At 48.2% G+C, this 19,520-nt stretch overlaps 1 protein-coding gene across 1 annotated transcript in view; it reads right to left on the bottom strand.

The window, feature by feature from the left end:
- The window catches only part of itsn2b (intersectin 2b), a 34,109-nt gene that overhangs the window by 9,889 nt on the left and 4,700 nt on the right, over positions 1 to 19,520 (bottom strand). Inside the window, exons 3-28 of the mRNA XM_056607156.1 lie at positions 18,970 to 19,062; positions 18,762 to 18,825; positions 18,331 to 18,494; positions 17,911 to 18,144; positions 17,323 to 17,425; positions 16,210 to 16,346; positions 14,962 to 15,025; positions 14,622 to 14,759; positions 14,351 to 14,439; positions 13,183 to 13,445; positions 12,677 to 12,826; positions 12,127 to 12,267; positions 11,469 to 11,556; positions 10,821 to 10,960; positions 9,590 to 9,792; positions 8,740 to 9,237; positions 8,402 to 8,703; positions 7,994 to 8,118; positions 7,272 to 7,556; positions 6,248 to 6,444; positions 5,592 to 5,641; positions 4,762 to 4,928; positions 4,457 to 4,487; positions 4,149 to 4,270; positions 3,148 to 3,244; positions 2,745 to 2,939 (exon numbers count right to left, since the gene is read on the bottom strand). Coding sequence (XP_056463131.1) covers positions 2,745 to 2,939; positions 3,148 to 3,244; positions 4,149 to 4,270; positions 4,457 to 4,487; positions 4,762 to 4,928; positions 5,592 to 5,641; positions 6,248 to 6,444; positions 7,272 to 7,556; positions 7,994 to 8,118; positions 8,402 to 8,703; positions 8,740 to 9,237; positions 9,590 to 9,792; positions 10,821 to 10,960; positions 11,469 to 11,556; positions 12,127 to 12,267; positions 12,677 to 12,826; positions 13,183 to 13,445; positions 14,351 to 14,439; positions 14,622 to 14,759; positions 14,962 to 15,025; positions 16,210 to 16,346; positions 17,323 to 17,425; positions 17,911 to 18,144; positions 18,331 to 18,494; positions 18,762 to 18,825; positions 18,970 to 19,062 — 4,140 coding nt within the window. The remainder of the gene's footprint in view (positions 1 to 2,744; positions 2,940 to 3,147; positions 3,245 to 4,148; positions 4,271 to 4,456; positions 4,488 to 4,761; positions 4,929 to 5,591; positions 5,642 to 6,247; positions 6,445 to 7,271; positions 7,557 to 7,993; positions 8,119 to 8,401; positions 8,704 to 8,739; positions 9,238 to 9,589; positions 9,793 to 10,820; positions 10,961 to 11,468; positions 11,557 to 12,126; positions 12,268 to 12,676; positions 12,827 to 13,182; positions 13,446 to 14,350; positions 14,440 to 14,621; positions 14,760 to 14,961; positions 15,026 to 16,209; positions 16,347 to 17,322; positions 17,426 to 17,910; positions 18,145 to 18,330; positions 18,495 to 18,761; positions 18,826 to 18,969; positions 19,063 to 19,520) is intronic.

The raw sequence follows: 19,520 nt of genomic DNA, 5'->3' as shown, positions 1-19,520 counted from the left end.
GTAGACCCCCTGTGGTTACCTTCTCCCCACTGCTCTTCCCCCGGGCCGTCTGTCCTGACCTAGAGGGTCTGACCGGAGACTAAAGCCCGTCTAAGCCCCAGCAGCCAAATCTGTTTGTACCAAAACATGGTTCCCTGCCAAAGGAATGGAGTTCAGAGTCCACCTACACACTGAAGACCCTACAATCATTAAATACTGTATAATTAATTTATAAATTATGAATAGCTAGATACTTTATTCATATTCTTAAGAGCCTCTGGAATGAAATCAGTTTGTAGAGAGCAAAGGTCCCCAATTTGAATACTGCATATGAAATGTGATGTTAACTTAAACAAGCACTTTGGTTTAAAAGACTATTGAGTGCATATTATATAAATGTTGTCTGATAAAGAAATGTAGGGATCAATCTTCAGTGTTTTATTACCATGTGTAACCTTGCTATGTCTTTCTGGAGAAATATCAGTCAATCTTATGTTCCTTGTATGTACTGAAAACATGCACAATGATGTGATGATGTGCCCACCCCCTCCCCCCCCCCCACACACACACATTCACACACGCACACTAAAACTTAGAAAAACACTATATCTCCCTTTCAAACCGGAATATAATGTTTAATTTCACTCCAAAAATATATATTAAGACACATTTTCATATTTTTTATATATTCAAGATAAATATTATTGAAATCTCTTAAGGATAAACCATCATTACATTTTCCGAAAATGATTAGATAACACAAAATCAGGATCGAAGTCTGAATCATTTTATCCGTCAACTATTTCTACACCACAATATTGATTAATTACAAAATCAATAGTAACATATTTGGAAGCACCATTATTTGTTTCCATTATATGCTGTCCCACAGCCGTTGTGAGAAAGCATAAAAATGGAAATATGCAACTCCTGCCCCAAGTGGACCAAGCTAATTACCTCCCCCATACATGTGCACCCGCACACGCACACACACACACACAAATACATAAATTGCTTAGATTTAGATTGTTTAAAATAACTTAACACACAAAATTAAGGCACTATAGATGGGCCACTTGTGATTCTGCATAGTTTGATCATATCTTTGTTCCATGCCTTCAAAATACATTTGAACATGGTTGGTCTATGTTCAAATGAACACACACACACACACACACACACACACACACACACACACACACACACACACACACACACACACACAACACACACACACACACACACACACACACACACACACTAGTACGCAGCACAAGGTAACCACTTACAATATTCTAATCACAACCTAAACTTCAGGAGCAGAGTTTATGCCTTTGGCTTTTCAAAAAGTATCCCACACTTCTAGCTGATTCTAGCATGTTCGACATCTTATCAAAACCACCAATATCTTGAACTGTTATAGGCCTAGTGTAAGAGGGTCTGTTTCCAGAAATGTCTGCATCCTAAAGTCCTACAAAAGGGCTAATGTAATAGCAACTGTACACTGTCTTTTGGGCAATACTGAAGAGCAACATAAGTCCTTGTAAGGGTTTTAAACCACAAGCCTGGCCAAGAATTGACAAATTTAGAGAGAGAGAAATAGTGGGCTACGTCAGAGTGCTAGTTGAAGCCTTGAGACACAGAGCAGAAGAGAGGAACACGATGATGACACATCCCCCTAAACACCCAGCAGGAAGTCACCATGGAAACAGAGACAGGCGATAATAGGGCAAGCAAAGAGATGGAAGGTAGCTTGAGGTGTTCTCAAAGAAGAGCAAGGTGTGAAATAAAGGGAACTTAAAAAGGGCAGGGATGGACAGGACAGGGAGACGAGAGGAGACACCAAAGAGACCCACGATCCTACTGCTTCACCAGTGCCTGTGGTTTGTGTCTCCCGCTGTGATTGGAGGATATCGGTTCGGATTCAAAACCAGGAACCAGTCACGCAGTTTTGGCTGGACTTCTTGCTCAGAAACAAGTTGTTTAAACAACAAAATAAGTGTCTTGGCTTGGCTAGTTTATCAGTTAATTTAAAGACTCAATATAATAGTTAGAATCTCCCTATAATACTTATCTATTTCTACATCCTGCATTGTGTATGCTCTCCATCTAGCTCACTCACGCACAAACACTGACGCACACAATAACATTTAATCAGAGAGGGTGGAGCCTCAACAAGGGGGCGGGGTCTCTGTAAGCTCCGCCCACTCTGAGAAGTGTGACAGTGGGTCTCTCTGAAGCCCGGAGGAGAGGAAGAGGAGGGAGAGGAGAACTTTCTACCAGCCTAGAAAAAACGAACAGACACAAAGGGGCAAACAAGGAAAACACAAAAGGAGTACAGGTAGGAGAAAATGGGGAGGAGGGAAAAGGAGTAATCAATAACAACAGCTATGGATGGATGGATATTGAAAGAGAAAATGAGCACATTGAAAAAGGATGGAGATGAATAGGATGACAAATAGGAGAATATAGGGAGCTCATGTCTTGTGTCTGTCTGTGTCTCATCTATCGTGCAATGAGGATGTATAACATTTCTAATTATGGTAGAAAGAAATATCTACTGCAGTAGGAAAGATAACACTGGAACCCAACACTTTCCTTTGGGCACTGTGTGTTGATGTGTAGTCCTGTGTTTTACAACCAATTCCGAATTTTCAACCCTTTTAACAACCCTTTTTTTCTTTCTTAAACTCTGTAGCACTATGAGATTTTGCTCTACAAATAAAATGTATTATTATTACAAAGAAACAGCCCGTTTTACTCACATTGCTGGCTGGGGTCGCACTCTGTAGTGGTCATCTGGATGTAATTGGTCGGGAACAACCCCGTGACCCCGTTGAGTTCGCCCTTCCACCAATCAGGATCATTCTTATTCGTAACATTGATCAGCTGCCCTTTGGAGAAGCTCATCTCGTCACCGTTCGCCGCCGTGTAGTCGTAAATGGCTATCACCTGACACACTGGAAGACAGACGGATTGGAGAGCCCTTTAGTGTGAGTGAGTGAGTGAGTGAGTGAGTGAGTGAGTGAGTGAGTGAGTGACTGAGTGAGTGAGTGAGTGAGAGAGACAGAGAGTGAGAGAGTGAGGGAGACAGAGTGAGAGAGACAGAGAGTGAGTTTGTGTGTGTGCGTGTGCGTGTGTGAGTGCGAGTGTGTGTGTGTGCGTTACCTGGTAGGGGTGCAGGTGTGGACTTTCCGCTGTTGGCTCCCAGCACGGTAACATGAGTTGCAGGGAACCAACCCTTCTGTCGTTTCTTACCCCGGGCCTGAATCCACACACACACACACATACACACAAGAACACACACACACACACACACCTAAAAGGTTTGTACCTTTCCATTAACCGGAGCACCCAGAGTGCTCTCTACCTCTGCATTTTTTAACAGAACCATCAGAAGAGTCTTTATTGGTGCCGAGAGTCTTTAATGGTGGCGCTGAGGTTCATCCATGGAGTGGGAGGTCAATGGGAGTATTGAAATGAGAATACCAACGCCTCCGTTTGCAAGACACGATGCTGAATTTAAATGTTTTCATTCTACTATGTATGCGAGTAACATGCCGAACTGACCTAGGGTCTGTTCGACTCTCAGTTCTATCCCCAACGCCCGAAGCCTAACCTCTGGGCATCCTTGAGCAAGAAACCATACCTTTAAAAAATGTAGGATCCAGAATCTGTGTCTGTTGCAGGCCTGTAATAAGTCTGCCAAATCATTTCAATGACCCAAATAAAATTATTGGACGGCCCACCGTTCTGTGATTTTTTTGGGGTTGGATACTTTCAAAGTCTAACTTACTCTAGCTGGTTCCTCCAAACGTTGCCTACCTTAACGACATATATCTGAACTCTGAGCCACTTTTCATAATAGCATCTGCCAATTGTGTGGTTAAAGATATTATCCCACCAGGTGTGGGTGTGATTAGCCGTTAAAAGCCGTAAAATCTGCCTCTTCCGACCTCCCAAGCGGGGGTTTCCAGATCAGTCTAGCAGCCTACCCAGTGGGCCGTAGCAAACGTTGCTCATCTGTCCGTCATACATCTAGGTGGACACGTCCACTTGGGATGTCAGAAGAGGACGATGTTCGAAAACGGCGTGGCCTGGTAGTATGATATGTCCCCTTTACGGTTTGAGGTTATGGTTACTATGGCAACGGGAGACGGCCCACTGACCTGGAGCTCCCCGAGCCACCAGCCGGAGACGTTCCTGCTGAGGATGAGCACCAGCTGGCCCGGGGCCAGGCTCAGCTGACCCAGGCCTGAGGAGGTGTAGGCTGTGACCACCTGGCCGATCTCTGCACACACACACACACACACACACACACACACACACACACACACACACACACACACACACACACACACACACACACACAGTGTGTCAGTAAGGGACAACATACCGACATATGGATATGAGAAACTAAAAACATTTGTATAAAAAGAAGAAGAAAAAAAGAAACAGATATGCAAATCGGTCCTACCGTTTTTCTTTTTGCCTGAAAGGCTGGATGTCTGTAACAACAGCAGAAATATCTTTGTTATTGAAGCACCACATAACTATTCAAGCAGGGCAACCAATTATATTCGGTGGGTTCTGCATTGGACATTACCATGTCTGAGAGTCAGCGGGTGCAAGAGGTCAACGGCTATAATTCAACACTGTGTGATTTGGTTTTGTCAACCCGGGATAGTTGGTGAAAGTGCCGAAAGGAAAAAATACCCCAAAAAAACGGAGAAAAGCCAAAAAAATAGCAAAATAAATACAGTGAATGATAAGTGAGCTTACATCGCTCTCTTTGGGCTTGACGTAGTTGCTAGGGAACAGGCCGATCCGGTCGCCGATGGCGCCGTTCCACCACTCCCCCTCCCGCTGGCTCACCAGGAGGACATCGCCCTCCTGGAAGGTCAGGTCGCCCGTCTGGGGAGACTCGTAGGTGAACAACGCCACGTACTCTGGGGAGCACAGAGGGGGAGAGGTGAGGCTTGTTAAAACAGACCGACAGACAGACAGACAGACAGACAGACAGTAAGAGAGAGAGAACGCTATGGTCTCTGGTGAGCACAGAGAACATGTACTACAATTAAAAAAACAGAGAGAGAGGCCCAATCCCATTTCTACCCCTTACCCCTTCCCCCTTCCCCCTCCCCCTTGTTTTGAAGGGGGAAGGGGAAGGGGGAAGAAAAGAGGGATTGGGCCACAGAGTGAGGGCGAGACAGAGGGCGCAGGGGTCTGGAAACGAGGAAAGAGAGACGGTGATGGTGGGTTTAACAGTTGATTAGTTATGCAAGAAGTGCAGAGTGGGCGCACATGCAATGAATAAATAAATAACAGGTCTTTTCTTTCTCTATGGCTAAACGTGCTACAGTTATTCCGATGTTGCTTTCTAACTAAAAGCAGTACATGAAGAATTCATGTCATTCATTGCCACGCAAACACAGCTATACAGGTAGTGTGGTACCTGTCGACCTAGTGCACAAACTTAGTTAATAGGAAACAAACATAACATTAGGTAGGTATATAGGGGAACTTTGACATTTTGTATCAGGCCAAGATGGGTAATTCAATATGTATTGGGGAAGATAGAAGAAGCAGTAAATGGAAGTTTGCCCCCTTACCTTCCAACATCTGGCTCGCGTCTGAACCGTCAGGAGTGGAAAAGACCGCGCTGGAACACACACACAGTGGTAATCATCACAACACTGCGGATTAGGCCCTGTGCAGGAACACTCTGAACTCGCATATGGTTTCATGATGTCACAGAGCATAGTCAGCTATGAAATGTATGAGCGTGACATTTAAGATAACATCCATTTATTTTGTCCTTGCAAGTTTTAAATGAAAAACTTGATCTAGAAGTTGATCGCAATAAAAAAAGATTGTACTAGTTTGTAAATGTTTTCAATGACTTTGCATTTTCTATGTCTTGGTGGCCATTAGAGTAGATGACCCACTTTCATCCCTTTGGGTTTTGGTAAAAACATTCTCTAAACTCATGATAAAGATCCGCATTAGAAGCTATATTCTGACCTATGGGTTTTATTGTAGATGATCAGTGAAGATCCATGGACTACTATGCTAGTTCACCAAGTCAGTTTCATTTTAGTTCTGCTTTACTTTACTTTCTGAATTGCACATACAGTATATTCCAGATCTTGGCAATTTGCAATTTTCCCCCCAAATGTTTTTCACCATGAACTGAGCGTCCAAACAAAACCCTCAAAATAAGCAAAAGACCCCAAAAAGCCCCTCTGAGTACATAAACAGGACCTACTCTACGCTGGCCTCGCCGTCCCCCAGCAGGGTGACGTAGGTCTTGGGGAACCAGCCCTGGGCCCCGCCCAGCTCGCCCAGCCACCAGCTGTCCTGCTGCTCCAGCACGCGGATCACGTCGTCCTTGCTGAAGTTCAGGTGGCTGTCCGTCTTGGCCGTCCAGGAACACAGCGCCTTGGCCTGCAGGTTACCCACCACCTGGGGGGAGGGATGGAGGAGGGAGGGAGGGAGGAAAGGAAGAGGGAGGGAGGGAGGGAGGGAGGGAGGGAGGGAGGGAGGGAGGGAGGGAGGGAGGGAGGGAGGGAGGGAGGGAGGGAGGGAGAGAGAGAGAGAGAGAGAGAGAGAGAGAGAGAGAGAGAGAGAGAGAGAGAGAGAGAGAGAGAGAGAGAGAGAGAGAGAGAGAGAGACAAAAAGAGAGAGCGAGAGAGAAAGAGAAAAGAGTGAGAGAAAGAGAATGAGATATAAAAAGAGAGTGAGAGAGACATTTACATTGTACTGTCAATAAAGTCTACTACGGTGAAGAGTGAAGACTAGTCCAAGTCCGTCAATCTTTGCTACAGTTCTGGAAATTAGTTTGATTCACTCCGTCCACAACCTCATTTTTATCCTCGGTACCTTGACCTTTTTTATTACTACAGCAAATCACTGGGATAGTCCTTGCCAAAAAAGCTATTTCGAATAGAATCAACGAGTGTGACCCTACACAGATTCATCCCCTACACCGATCCACCCCTACACCGATCCACCCCCTACACCGATCCATCCCCTACACCGATCCAGCCCCTACACCGATCCACCCCCTACACGATCCACCCCCTACACCGATCCACCCCCTACACCGATCCACCCCCTACACCGATCCACCCCCTACATTGATCCACCCCCTACACCGATCCACCCCCTACACCGATCCCCCCCCTACACGATCCACCCCCCCTACACCGATCCACCCCCTACACCGATCCACCCCCTACACCGATCCACCCCCTACCAATCCACCGATCCATCCGCAGAACTGATCCTACCTGTCCCTGTGTCTCTGAGGGGGCGGGGTTTGGGGAGTGCGTTGGCGTGAAGGCGGACTTGGACCCCACGGCCATGGCGGCCTCCAGCGTGCCGTGGCCCCCCGGGCCCTTGGAGAGGTGGGGCTTGAGGGCCATCTTGGCCCCCGCCACGCCGGGGGAGACGGGGGAGACGGGGGTGTCGGGGGCGTCGGCCGCCCTCTCCACGTAGCTCTCCGGGAACCAGCCCATCTTCCCCAGTTTACTGCCGTAGAACCAGCCGGCCTCACGCTCTGTGGTCTCATCAACCTGGGAGGGAGGGAGGGAGACAGGGGGGGAGGAGAGAGAGAGAGAGAGAGAGAGAGAGAGAGAGAGAGAGAGAGAGAGAGAGAGAGAGAGAGAGAGAGAGAGAGAGAGAGAGAGAGAGAGAGAGAGAGAGAGCTGAGAGAGAGAGAGAGAGAGAGAGAGAGAGAGAGAGAGAGAGAGAGAGAGAAACAAGAGAGGGAAACAAGAGAGGGAAAGAGAAAAAAATGTCATTTTTATGAATAAAGAAAAGAAGCCTCTTTCATGGATTATCAGTTACATTTGAGAGATAACGACACAATGAAAGATTCTCCTCTCATCTTGACAACAACAGCGTTGTTAATATTGGGGACATGGAAGCTCCCAAGGGAATAGGAGACGTTCCTTTCTCTTGAACAACTTCAGCCTGACAAACGGTACAATGGGCTTTCGGATTTACGAACCTCGATGACGTCATCGGCGTCGAAGGAGAGTTCATCCTGGTTCCTGGCTGTGAACGGGTAGAGCGCTCTGAAGGAAGTGAGTGCTGCTGACTTCCTGTGCTGCGAGGCTCTGGGCTGGAGGCCACCTGTGACACAAAAGTGCATCAAATGACCCTCAAATTCCTTACACAGGGTGTAATATGCAATGCCAAGTCATTTCGCTGCCCAAACCTTAATGAAGAATATACAAAAATCGATTATAAGTGAACGACTAGATGGGTAACACCGTTATTCTGTGACGATATACACTCACTGTTATCCATCATATTGAGACCTAGCTCGCTACTGCGGCTACATTGCACCCTCCTCAAAGGAGGGAGTTAAGTGAGTGATGGAGTCGTCGTGCCCCGAGCATGGGTCGTGTCTCACCCTTCCTCTCTTCCAGTCCTCTCAGCAGAGCGGTCAGTTTCTCCTGGATGTCCAGCTTCCCTCCTCCTCCTCCAGTAGCCTGCAGCAGCGACGGCTGCTGCTGCTGCTGCTGCAGGGATGCCTCTACCCTGCGTCTCCTCTCCTCCTCCCCCTTCGTCCTCTCCTCCTCCTCCTCCTCGCGCTTCCTCTTCACCTCCTCCTCCTGCCGTCTCCGCTCCTCCTCCCTTCGCCTCCGGTCCTCCTCCTCCCTCTTCTTGCGCTGCTCCTCCTCCCTCTTCTTGCGCTGCTCCTCCTCCCCGCGCCTCCTTTTCTTCTCCTCCTCCTCCTCCTTCTCCTGCTTCTTCCTCTCCTCGGTGTCTCTCACGGCGGCCTCTGATGCCCTCTGCCTCCTGCGCTCCCCCTCCTCCTTCTCCCTCTTCTGCTCCGCCGCCCACCGCTCCTCCTCCTGCCTCTTCCTCTCCTCGTCCTCCTGCCTCCGTTTCTCCTCTCTCCTCCTCTCTTCCTCCAATTTCCTCCTCTCCTCTTCCAGCTTCCTCCTCTCCTCCTCGAGCTTCCTCCTCTCCTCCTCCGCCATTTTCCTCTCCTCCTGCCTCCGGCGCTCCTCCTCCTCCCTCTTCCTCTGCTCCTCCTCCTGCCTCCTCCTCCTCTCTGCCTCCTCCTTGGCCCGCTGCTCGCGCTCCGCTTGCTCCTTGGCAGCCACTAGGCGGGCCTGCACCTCCTTCTCTTCCTCCTCCCTCAGCTTGGCCTCTCTCTCCTCCTGGATCTTCCTCTTGCGCTCCTCCTCGTCTCTCCTAAGCTTCTCCTGCCACTGGCGATCCTTCTCCTCCTTGATACGCCTAAGGGGGTGGGAGACGAAGAGGAGACCAGTATTTAAGTGCAAGGCATGTGAAACAGCAACCCTGTTAGAGCTAGGGTTTGTCTGATTATAATCGATTATAAAATATTAGTAAATGCTCAAATTAAGTTATTAAAAAAAATTGAGTTATTATTTGTTTCATATTGTGTTGCCTGCGCATGGGTTATGGAAAGAAAAAAATACCAAAAGGACAACTTTGCCACAAACTCCAATCATATGTAACTGCAAGATCTCTCCACTCTCTCCGACTGAAAGACGTTGAGGGCTTATTTGGACCCGTCAGGATCCCAGTGCCGAGGTCATCATGAAAGACGGGACAGTGAGACGTGTACCTCTGAGCTTCCTCCTCCTCCCGCCGGTGCCTCTCCTCCTCCTGTCGCTTCCTCTCCTCCTCCTGTCGTTTCCTCTCCTCCTCCTGTCGTTTCCTCGCCTCCTCCTGCTCCATCTTCCTCTTTGCTTCCCGTCGTTTTTCCTCCTTGACGCTCATGAGCTTCTCCAGCTCGGCCTGCTGCTTCCTCGTGCTTTCTCTCAGGTCCTTCACACACACACACACACACACACACACACACACACACACACACACACACACACACACACACACACACACACACACACACACACACACACACACACACACACACACGAATATTCATCAGTAAGATCGATAAGCAATAGAGCATGATGAACAATGCTCATGAAATGAACATAGTTGTGGTTAAAAATCACAACGCCTTAAAAACTTGACAGTGAGTCAGAGGCTGAAACATCCATCAGGGGAAACAAAGTCAACAAAGGAAACAAAAACGAGAGGGCGGATAAGCTAACGAGGCAGAGCGAGAAAAAGAGGGGGGGCAGGAAGACGGGGAAGAACTGGAGAGGAGCGGAAGAGGAAGGACCTTGAGCAGGTGGAAGAGGTTACTGAGGCAGGGCGGGCAAAGGGAGCGGGCTGCCTGGACACCCAGGTCCTCAGCACCCACCCGCTGGAGAGAGGGGTGGGGTGGGGAGAGGAGGGTGGAGAGAGAGAGGCGAACGGAGAGGGACAGACGGAGGGGGGAGGTTGCGGGAGGGAAATGGAGGAGAGGGGCGAGCCCTCCCCACCGGTTGAGGGTGAAGCATGGCCAGGCATTCAGAGGGCTCTTGAAATGTAGAAGCAATGGTATGGGAAGTTATGTGAGGAAGGGAGGGGTGAAGAAGAGGGATTTTTGTAAAGAGAAGGACACAATGCATAATAAAAGCAGCAGACACCAGATATAAGTTTCTAAATGCAGACAATGAGAAAAGGTTTCGAGTCACTGTGTTAACTTCTCATCCTAAGCCTAATACAAATCGTTCACATTTTTATGTCGAATTAAGAGTTCAAATGTCAGTTATGCTATCACATTGAGGCTTGGGTTGGTTTACTTTAAAGGGTTATCACTGGTCTAGCAAAGATCTCCTCTTTGACAGTGTTCTACAGGTGAGGCACACCTGGACATCGTGGTTGTGTCAGCCGTAAGTATGAGATCTACCAATGACCCCCTCTCTGAGAGCGTTCTGCATGGGGGGGGGGGGGGGGGGGCTCACCTGGACATCGTGGTTGTACTGGTCCATCTCGGACAGTTTGACGGAGGTGTCTCTCTCCAGGGTCTCCAGCTGCTGGCGGAGCTGACGACATGCAGCGCTCCTCTCGGTGACGTTCTGCTTCAGGGTGGACAGCGGCGCGCCTGGAGAACAAACACATGTACACGTATCAAAGCCTGCAGCTGAACCCGTTTTGTATACTGTCTTTATTAAGATGTTAATGATTCAGTTTAACCTGAATCATATACAGCCTATGTTAAGTCAGTTTAACCTGTATGATATACAGCCTATGTTAAGTCAGTTTAACCTGTATGATATACAGCCTATGTTAAGTTTTACTTGGGAACATTTTGAAAAGTGAGGCATATCTGGTTTAACGGCATGTCATTTGGGCAATGCAATCATCTTGTGTAGAAATATTGTGAAGAGTTCTTCACTGCCCTGTCACCTGGCCAGGAATTCAGCGCTACTTGTTCAATGTTTCAATTAAATTGTTCAATGTGTGGCCCTTGGCTTACTTTATCCAAGTCAGTCGAGATAAAACATGTGCCCATCCCTGCTCTTAACCATGTAAGAGCAACCATGTTAAATAGACCTCATTGGCTAGAAGCAGTGTTCTGGGTTCAATCCGTATGGACTCCCCGCACTAACCTGGCATGTTGTTGTGTCCCATGGTCTGAAGTTTCTCAGTCAGCCTCTTCTGCTCGGGGCCCATCTGGGATAACTTCCTCTGGAACTCCTGGGCCAGAGGGCAGGGAACCAAACGTCAGGCATGCGGGGACATGGGGGACTCCGACAGGAAGTCACGTCAGGCATGCGGGGACATGGGGGACTCCGACAGGAAGTGCATCATTCATCTTCGGGCATGTCAGAGTCAGCAAGGGTTGAGGACGTCCCGAAATATCCAGGATGTTTCTCACAAAAAAATGTCCAGGCCCTCTTATTTGAAAGTTAATAAATAATCAGCAAACGTACACTTATGAACCAGGGAAATAAGCAAAAGAGGCTAAATGTAGGCAGGCCAGCACTTTCTACAGAATATGGAATATGGCAGTCCACATGTTCGAAGTGATTCACCCCAAAACCCCCAACCCTAACCGTCTCCCTAATTGTCCTGGAATGACCACGGCAATGAACAAGGTATCTATTTGCAAAAGAAATGCAGCGACGTCTTATTCATAACACACACACACACACACACACACACACACACACACACACACACACACACACACACACACACACACACACACACACACACACACACACACACACACACACACACACACACACACACACACACACACACCTCCAGCTGCCTCTGCAGCCCGTTGATTTCGTCCCGGCGGGTGTCCATCCTCTGGCCAATCAGGTCCGCCTCAGTCCTCTGGAGCTTTCTCCTGCCCTGGGCGTCCCGCAGCCGGTCAGAGATCTGCCGTTGCTTGTCACCCTGGGACACAAGCAGGAGGTCAGATGCCTGCATGGAGCTCAAATAGGCTTTTCACAGTAAAAGCCTTCCCCTTTCCATGATCCTTTCATGACTCCTGTACTGCAGAGAGCTACGGCTGTGGCGATGGCCCATTGGAAGTATTTTCCACCACAAATGGATCAATTCCGTTTTAATAATTCAGTCAACAGTTTAATAATTCATTTGAGGGGCAAAGGAATGGTCCGAGGGTAAAGCCCTGGTCATACATTCACTTTCTACAATGTGAATGTAAACCATTTACACGCTTGGTTTATGCTTTACAAAACAGACGTAGGGGTGTGCGGGTCAGTCATGGAGTCCCCCTGTGGGTGACAGGGGGTCCACAGCCTGCACCAGCCCAGGGTGTAGGTTCCTCCTCCTCCTCCCTCACCACGGCCTCCAGCTCCATCTCCAGGCTCCTCTTGCGGGCCTTCAGGCGGATGATGTCATCCTGCTCCTGCACCTTCTTGATCTGCAGCTCGCCGCGCCTCCTCCGCTCAAACTCCTCCTGCCGCTGGCGCTCCAGCACGCGCTGCGCGGCCTGGGACAAACGCAAAAGGTATTTCAAAGTTTCAAAAAACGTTATATTCTTACAGGGGAAACAAGCACTTCTTAAGGGGATACAAACACACACAAATAGGTATTTAAGAGTGCAATACTTTATATGCTTGAAAACGTGAACCAAGCACTTCTTAAGCGTCTTCCACTTGAGACCGTTACTGAGAAGAACATTTCAATCACCCTGGATCGAATGTGTTGTGCCAAAGCGATCTAAAACTTAACCAAAAATCGAATCGTTTGTAGTTTTACATTTTTTAAACAAATGGGCGACATAATGAAGATATAAGGCAGTAGACGTTTATGGAACGGCCCATTACACCGCGCGGCGCCTCCCACCTCCTTTCTTTCTATCTCCTTCTGCCTCTCCTCCTCCCTCTGGCGCTCCAGCTCCCTCTGGCGCTCCAGCCTCCTCTCCTCCTCCTTCTTCCTCCTCTCCTCGGCCTCCCTGGCCTCCTTCTCCCTCCTCTCCCGCTCCTCCCGCTCCTTCTGCGCCTGCCGCTCCTGCTCCCTCCGCTGGGCCTCCAGCAGCTGCTGGCGCCTCTTCTCCAGCTCGGCGTTGCCCCTCTCCAGGTTGGCTTTGAACTTGTCCTCAAAGGTCACTGAAGGGGTCAAGGGTCAGGAGGAAGAGCAAAACGAGTTGGTGAGGCGACGAGATTCACAGGAAGGAAGAAACTACGGGAAACACATGAAGTAGCGTCAGAAATAATCTTTGATGGCGAACTTATTTTAATGGATATCTTAAACTGGGCATTTAGATAGTGACCACTTTAAAGTGTGGATCATCACATTCTTAGCTTGTGTCCATGCAGCGCTAGAATGAGAACCACAGGTCCTACCCAAGCTTATAATGTGGAATCCATCTTGTTTAGTATGAGCATTTATCTACTCTTCCTGATTCACTTTGCGGTATTGTGTTTAATTTTAGGTGGTGACTTTTGGAAGCATTTCGGTTGCAAATTTAGCATCAGAGACTGCGTTTGATGTGGAGGATGAGAGAGACATACGGTTAGACTCAGAGGGTGAGAGAGACATACGGTTAGACTCAGAGGGTGAGAGAGACATAGGGTTAGACTCAGAGGGTGAGAGAGACATACGGTTAGACTCAGAGGGTGAGAGAGACATACGGTTAGACTCAGAGGGTGAGAGAGACATACGGTTAGAGTCAGAGGGCGAGAGAGAGACATACGGTTAGAATCAGATGGAGAGAGAGAGAGAGACATACGGTTAGAGTCAGATGGAGAGAGAGAGACATACGGTTAGACTCAGAGGGTGCGAGAGAGACATACGGTTAGAGTCAGATGGAGAGAGAGAGACATACGGTTAGAGTCAGATGGAGAGAGAGAGAGACATACGGTTAGAGTCAGATGGAGAGAGAGAGACATACGGTTAGAGTCAGATGGAGAGAGACATACGGTTAGACTCAGATGGGAGAGAGACATACGGTTAGACTCAGAGGGTGAGAGAGACATACGGTTAGACTCAGAGGGATGAGAGAGAGACATACGGTTAGACTTGATCTTCTGTGGAGGCTCCACGGCCAGGTCATCGGTCAGAGCAGCGTAGAGGGAGGAGCTGGAGCCGTTCATAGCCGCCCTGCAAGCCAGCGTTTCAAAACATTTCTTAACAGGCTGCGTGAATGACAGCAATCTCACCAACAAATGAAAATAAATAAAAATCCTCTTCAAGCGTTCAACCCACTCTAGAATGGGACTCACATCGGCGTGACATAAGTATGTTGTGTAGCTGTGTACTAGAAGTGTCCTGGTTCAGTGCACCTGTGTGTGGGTGGGACCAGGTCACCAGGCAGGGTCGGCGGTAGCGACTGTCCGCCCTTGGCCATGTCCACCAGATGCATGGCCAGGATGAACTCCTCCGCCTTCAGCTTGCCGTCCTTATCCAGGTCAGCCAGGTTCCTGAAGGAGAGAAGAGCGGAGCACAGCAGCCTTATTAGGACAACGTATGATGCCCTGGTTTGATTTACTTCTCCTGGTCGACTGCGTAGATCAACTCATGCACCCACTCAAACAATGCAGCACACACACACATGTATACACGCACAAACAAACACACACACACACACACACACACACACACACACACACACACAGATCTCACCAGATTGAGGCCAGCTGTGTCTGAGTCAGCATTGTGGTTGCCATGGCGTTCCTCACCTGCAGACCTGGCAACAGCATGGATAACATGTCATGAATAAGGAAGGGGGGGGGGGGGTTAGGGCACTTTGCAACTATACAGCTGTCCCCCCCTGAGACCGAAATGCACCATCATTACTTTTAGTCGAAAGTCAATTTTAAATAATTCATGTGTGTGCCCACATGAACAAACATGCATGCAGGCAAACATGGTTTAAATCTATGGTTACAGAGATTCCTTAAGAACATGTCATTAATAATGGGTGATGATGACCATTAACAAGTGACCAGCCTAGTCAGCCTAACCTATAAGCAGCAAGCATTAGGGAAAGCTTGTAATTAGCGGAATGAATATATTCTGACAACACAAGTATTCAATCATTTCAACACTAAAAAACAATATATTCGAATCCTTGAATCTAATTTCTCTTTGTTTCTTTCTTGTTCCACAAGAAACTGGTCCAACAAGAAGTGGATGGTGTTCCTGGTGTGACTCAGAGCGTGTGGGCCTTTATGTGCACGTGTTAGTAAGTCACTTAGCGGGGTGAAAACACCCACAGCTCTTGGCCAACACACACAGGCGCTCTGCTTCCCGTGGTTGTGCTGAGGCAGCGCGGGCGTTAAAGGAGGGAGGGAACATCCACGGCATTACATGGACGACGCGGTTCAATAAAGCCTCTGACCTACACCTGCATTCCAGTCAACTGATTAGCACACACACGCACAATGTCTTTTTCCTATTTGTGTGTATGAGGACTCTATGCTGCATCAAAATGTACCTTTGGGTACAAAATAAAGTAAGTTTAGCACACACACATTGGTGTGTGTGTGTGTGTGTGTGTGTGTGTGTGTGTGTGTGCAGAAGTTACTTTATTTTGTACCTCCTGTTGGAAGACCTCCAACAGGATGCCTGGTTAAGAAACCTGTATTTCCTTCCTTTTCACACGTAGCAGAACCACTGAAACGTTGGGGACAAGAGGAGTCCTTTTACAGTAGCTAAAGGTCCAACAGGATGTGGGCTGAAAAACACCCATATTGCCGTTGAGCACTGCTGCGTTCCCCATGGTCGACATCAGAGGGCTCATGCCCGTTGCCGTGGGGAACCATTGGGGTCGGGGAGGTCAACGAGCAGGTGAATATACATCTACCCCGTTGAATCCATGTGCAGGGGGTACACCAGGGGGCGGCAGCGCCGGCGGCGGGGGGGGCTCACCCGTGAGGTACCCGGTCATCTGTTTGTCCAGACTGTTGAACTGCTGACGGTACTTGAGCCTGGAGGCGTGGGGGACCGACCAGTCGCTCGGCACCGGGAGCTTGGAGGACAGCAGGGCGGGAGAGGAGGAGTTGGAGCTGGAAGACAAGAGGTGTGCGGTCATGTCACGTCTCTGCGGCCGCTGTCAGACAAGAGACACGAGCGCCGGTGGAAGAGCCTGATTCTGAGGAGAGCAGACGATGCTGCACTTAATGAGGCACTATAAGGTTCAAGTGGTAAAAAATAAATTAATAAGAAGAAGAAGAAGAAGAAGAAGAAGAAGAAGAAGAAGAAGAAATTATATATATATATATATATATATATATGAATATATATATATATGTATATATATATAATGTGCTTCATCCCCAAGTGCTGTTAGCCTCCTCAACTGTGTAAAACCTAAAATATGCATAAATGTGCAGTTACTGCAGCCTATTGCGAGGCACATTGTTTTGTAATGTTTTGAATGTCTCTTCCCCCTGGTTTGGGGGAATACAATACAACATTAAGTTGTAGTGTAATTGAGACGCAACACTGGCGAGTGTTGGCATGATTGAGCACATCCACCGCGATGACAAGGAGAAGTGTTACCCTAAGATAAGAATACCACAGAGAAAAGTACTGCACAGTGCTCACTAACTAGGAGCAACCTGTTGGTTGGTTTTGTCTTTTAGCAGATGCTTTAATCCCAAGAGAATAACAGTGGTTCCAGATACATGTCATAACAGTTATTTTATTTTATTTTTTTGCACCTGTTTATTGCACACCGGTATAATTGCACATATTTTGTACTGTTATCTCTGAGTAATAGCTACTTATACTTATACCTAGGCTAGGTATTGTGGGTGCATGGTTTTGTTTAAGTGGGATATGTATGTATACATGTGTTGTGTTGTGTTGTGTATGTATGCTGGCTGCTGGAAGATCTTGCTCAACAACGCCTACAGATATGTTGGGGACATTGGTGTATCGAACCCAGTAACTCTCCATCAGGAGTCAAACGACCGAGAATCTACCTACAACCGCCCAGCGCCTATTTCTAGGTTTCTGCGCGTGCGTCTGTGAGTGTACCTGCTGGATCCGATGTCGAGCAGGGAAGAAGTCCTGTATACTCCCACAGAAGGCGAGGCGAAACCCAGCGGAGAGGAGGAGTAGCCCGCAGACAGAGGAAGGCCTTAAAACAGGGACGGACAGACGAACAGACACGACCGACAATATGACCAGAGAGCAACAGTCTAGCGTCCACCAAAGTTCACATCCATGCGTCACATTTTCCACCCCACAGTATGATGAGGCTTTACTTAATAACCGAAAAACTTAAAAAAGGTGACATATTACACCACCAGGTGTGAGTGTGATTGGCTGTTACAAGCCGTTTTGGAAATCGACCTCTTCTGACATCACAAGGGGGCGACTGTCCACCCAGATGTGTGCTGGATAGATCAGCCTACCAGCTTACCCAGTGGATTGTATCAAAAGTTGCTAATTTATCCGTCATACATCGAGGTGGACATGCCCACTTGTGATGTCAGAAGAGGCCGATTTCAAAAGGGCTTGTAACGCCTAATCACACTCACACCTGGTGGTATAATATGTCAACTTAAAATAAATAAGAGGTCCAAATGCGACAAAAAAGGAGGGACAAGAGGAGTGTTTTACCAGTAGCTACAGATCCAACAGGATATGGCTGAAAAACACCCATATTGCTGTTGAGCACTGCTGCGTTCCCCATGGTCGACATCAGAGGGCTCATGCCCGTTGCCATGGGAACCATTGGGGTCAGGGAGGTCAAAGAGCCCATGGGTGAAAGCCCCGGGCTGCCCATAGCGAGGGGGGTCAGCATCCCAATGCCTGGACCCGACATCATGGACAGGTTCGACATAGCTCCCATTCCTTCGGTTTGGAACACAAAAGACCGATGATTGATCACACAGCATTTGTGTTGCCGTGAGTCATGTCAGAGCATTCCTATTGTACGCTTGTGTGTCAATTCCTTCAAATGTCGAATCCTTATTGTAGCAAAACCTGCCAACAAGAATCTCTAGTTGTCGGGTTTGATTGATGGGATGCATGCCATACCATAAGCGGCGTTGAGAGTGGGGGCGGGCACGGGAGGCTGCTTCATGATGATAGGCAGAGCTGAGGGAAGAGGCGTGCCTTGGAGTTTGAGCTTGATGAGCTTCATGGCGATGGAGAACTCCAGCCTGTCCATCTTTCCATCCTTATTCATGTCAGCCAACGCCCTGGATTGGGGGGTAACGAGGTGAGACAGACCGAGACACGGAGAGACCCATCGACAGACAGACAGACGAAGAGAGTCAGTCAGACAAGAGAGAGAGAAGCAGAAAGGACACACAGAGAATAATACAAGGGCACATAGATGTTTTAAAGGTGGCCTAAAAATGAAACGTTTTAACATGTTTGAGATGACTGAATGCTTTGGGATATTTGCTGCACTGCACGGTCGCAGTGTGTCTGTGACGGGACAGAGACCAGTGTGAACCTCTCACCATATCTCTGCCAACGTCGAGCCAGGTAGGCCAGACTGCAGGAAGAACTTCCTTGCCTGCTCTCCTGCAGAGCGGACCGACAGCACAGAGAACACGGATGAGCCAACACCATTACAAGTTCTTTCTGAAATGTTTCCCATGGCTGGTAGTGTGTGTGCGTGTGAGTGAGTGTGTATGTGTGTGCACGTGCGTGTACGTGTGTGTTTACCTGTAATGTAGCCCATGGCAGGAAGGAGGGTGTCAAACGTCTGGTCATGTTTGTTCCTCTCCTCTGGAGAAATCGCCCATTTACCAAGGCTACCTATTAGGGAGAGACACACACAGATGAGAGCGAGAGAGACACACACACACACACACACACACACACACACACACACACACACACACACACACACACACACACACACACACACACACACACACACACACACACACACACACACACACACACACACACACACACACACGCTATAGAATATAGCAAATTAGAAATCATAAGTCGATAGCCATTTATTCCATATTCATACATTCAGATCCACTTTGGTAAATCAATAATATCTCTCTCTGTCTCTCTCCTTGTCTGATACTCACAGCTAACAGTTCATAACTCAATGAAACAGACAAATATGTACAATGTTTGGTCTAATAGCAGCGAACACACAGTAGTGTACACACAGATACAACCATGTACGGTCAAACACAGGCACTGGCGGACAGACCACATGCAGGCACAGAAATGAATGCCCCCAACCCACAGAC

This window comes from Gadus chalcogrammus, chromosome 14 (assembly GCF_026213295.1).
Source record: "Gadus chalcogrammus isolate NIFS_2021 chromosome 14, NIFS_Gcha_1.0, whole genome shotgun sequence".
NCBI classification, from domain to species: domain Eukaryota; kingdom Metazoa; phylum Chordata; class Actinopteri; order Gadiformes; family Gadidae; genus Gadus; species Gadus chalcogrammus.
This window is presented reverse-complemented; position numbering and strand designations above follow the sequence as displayed.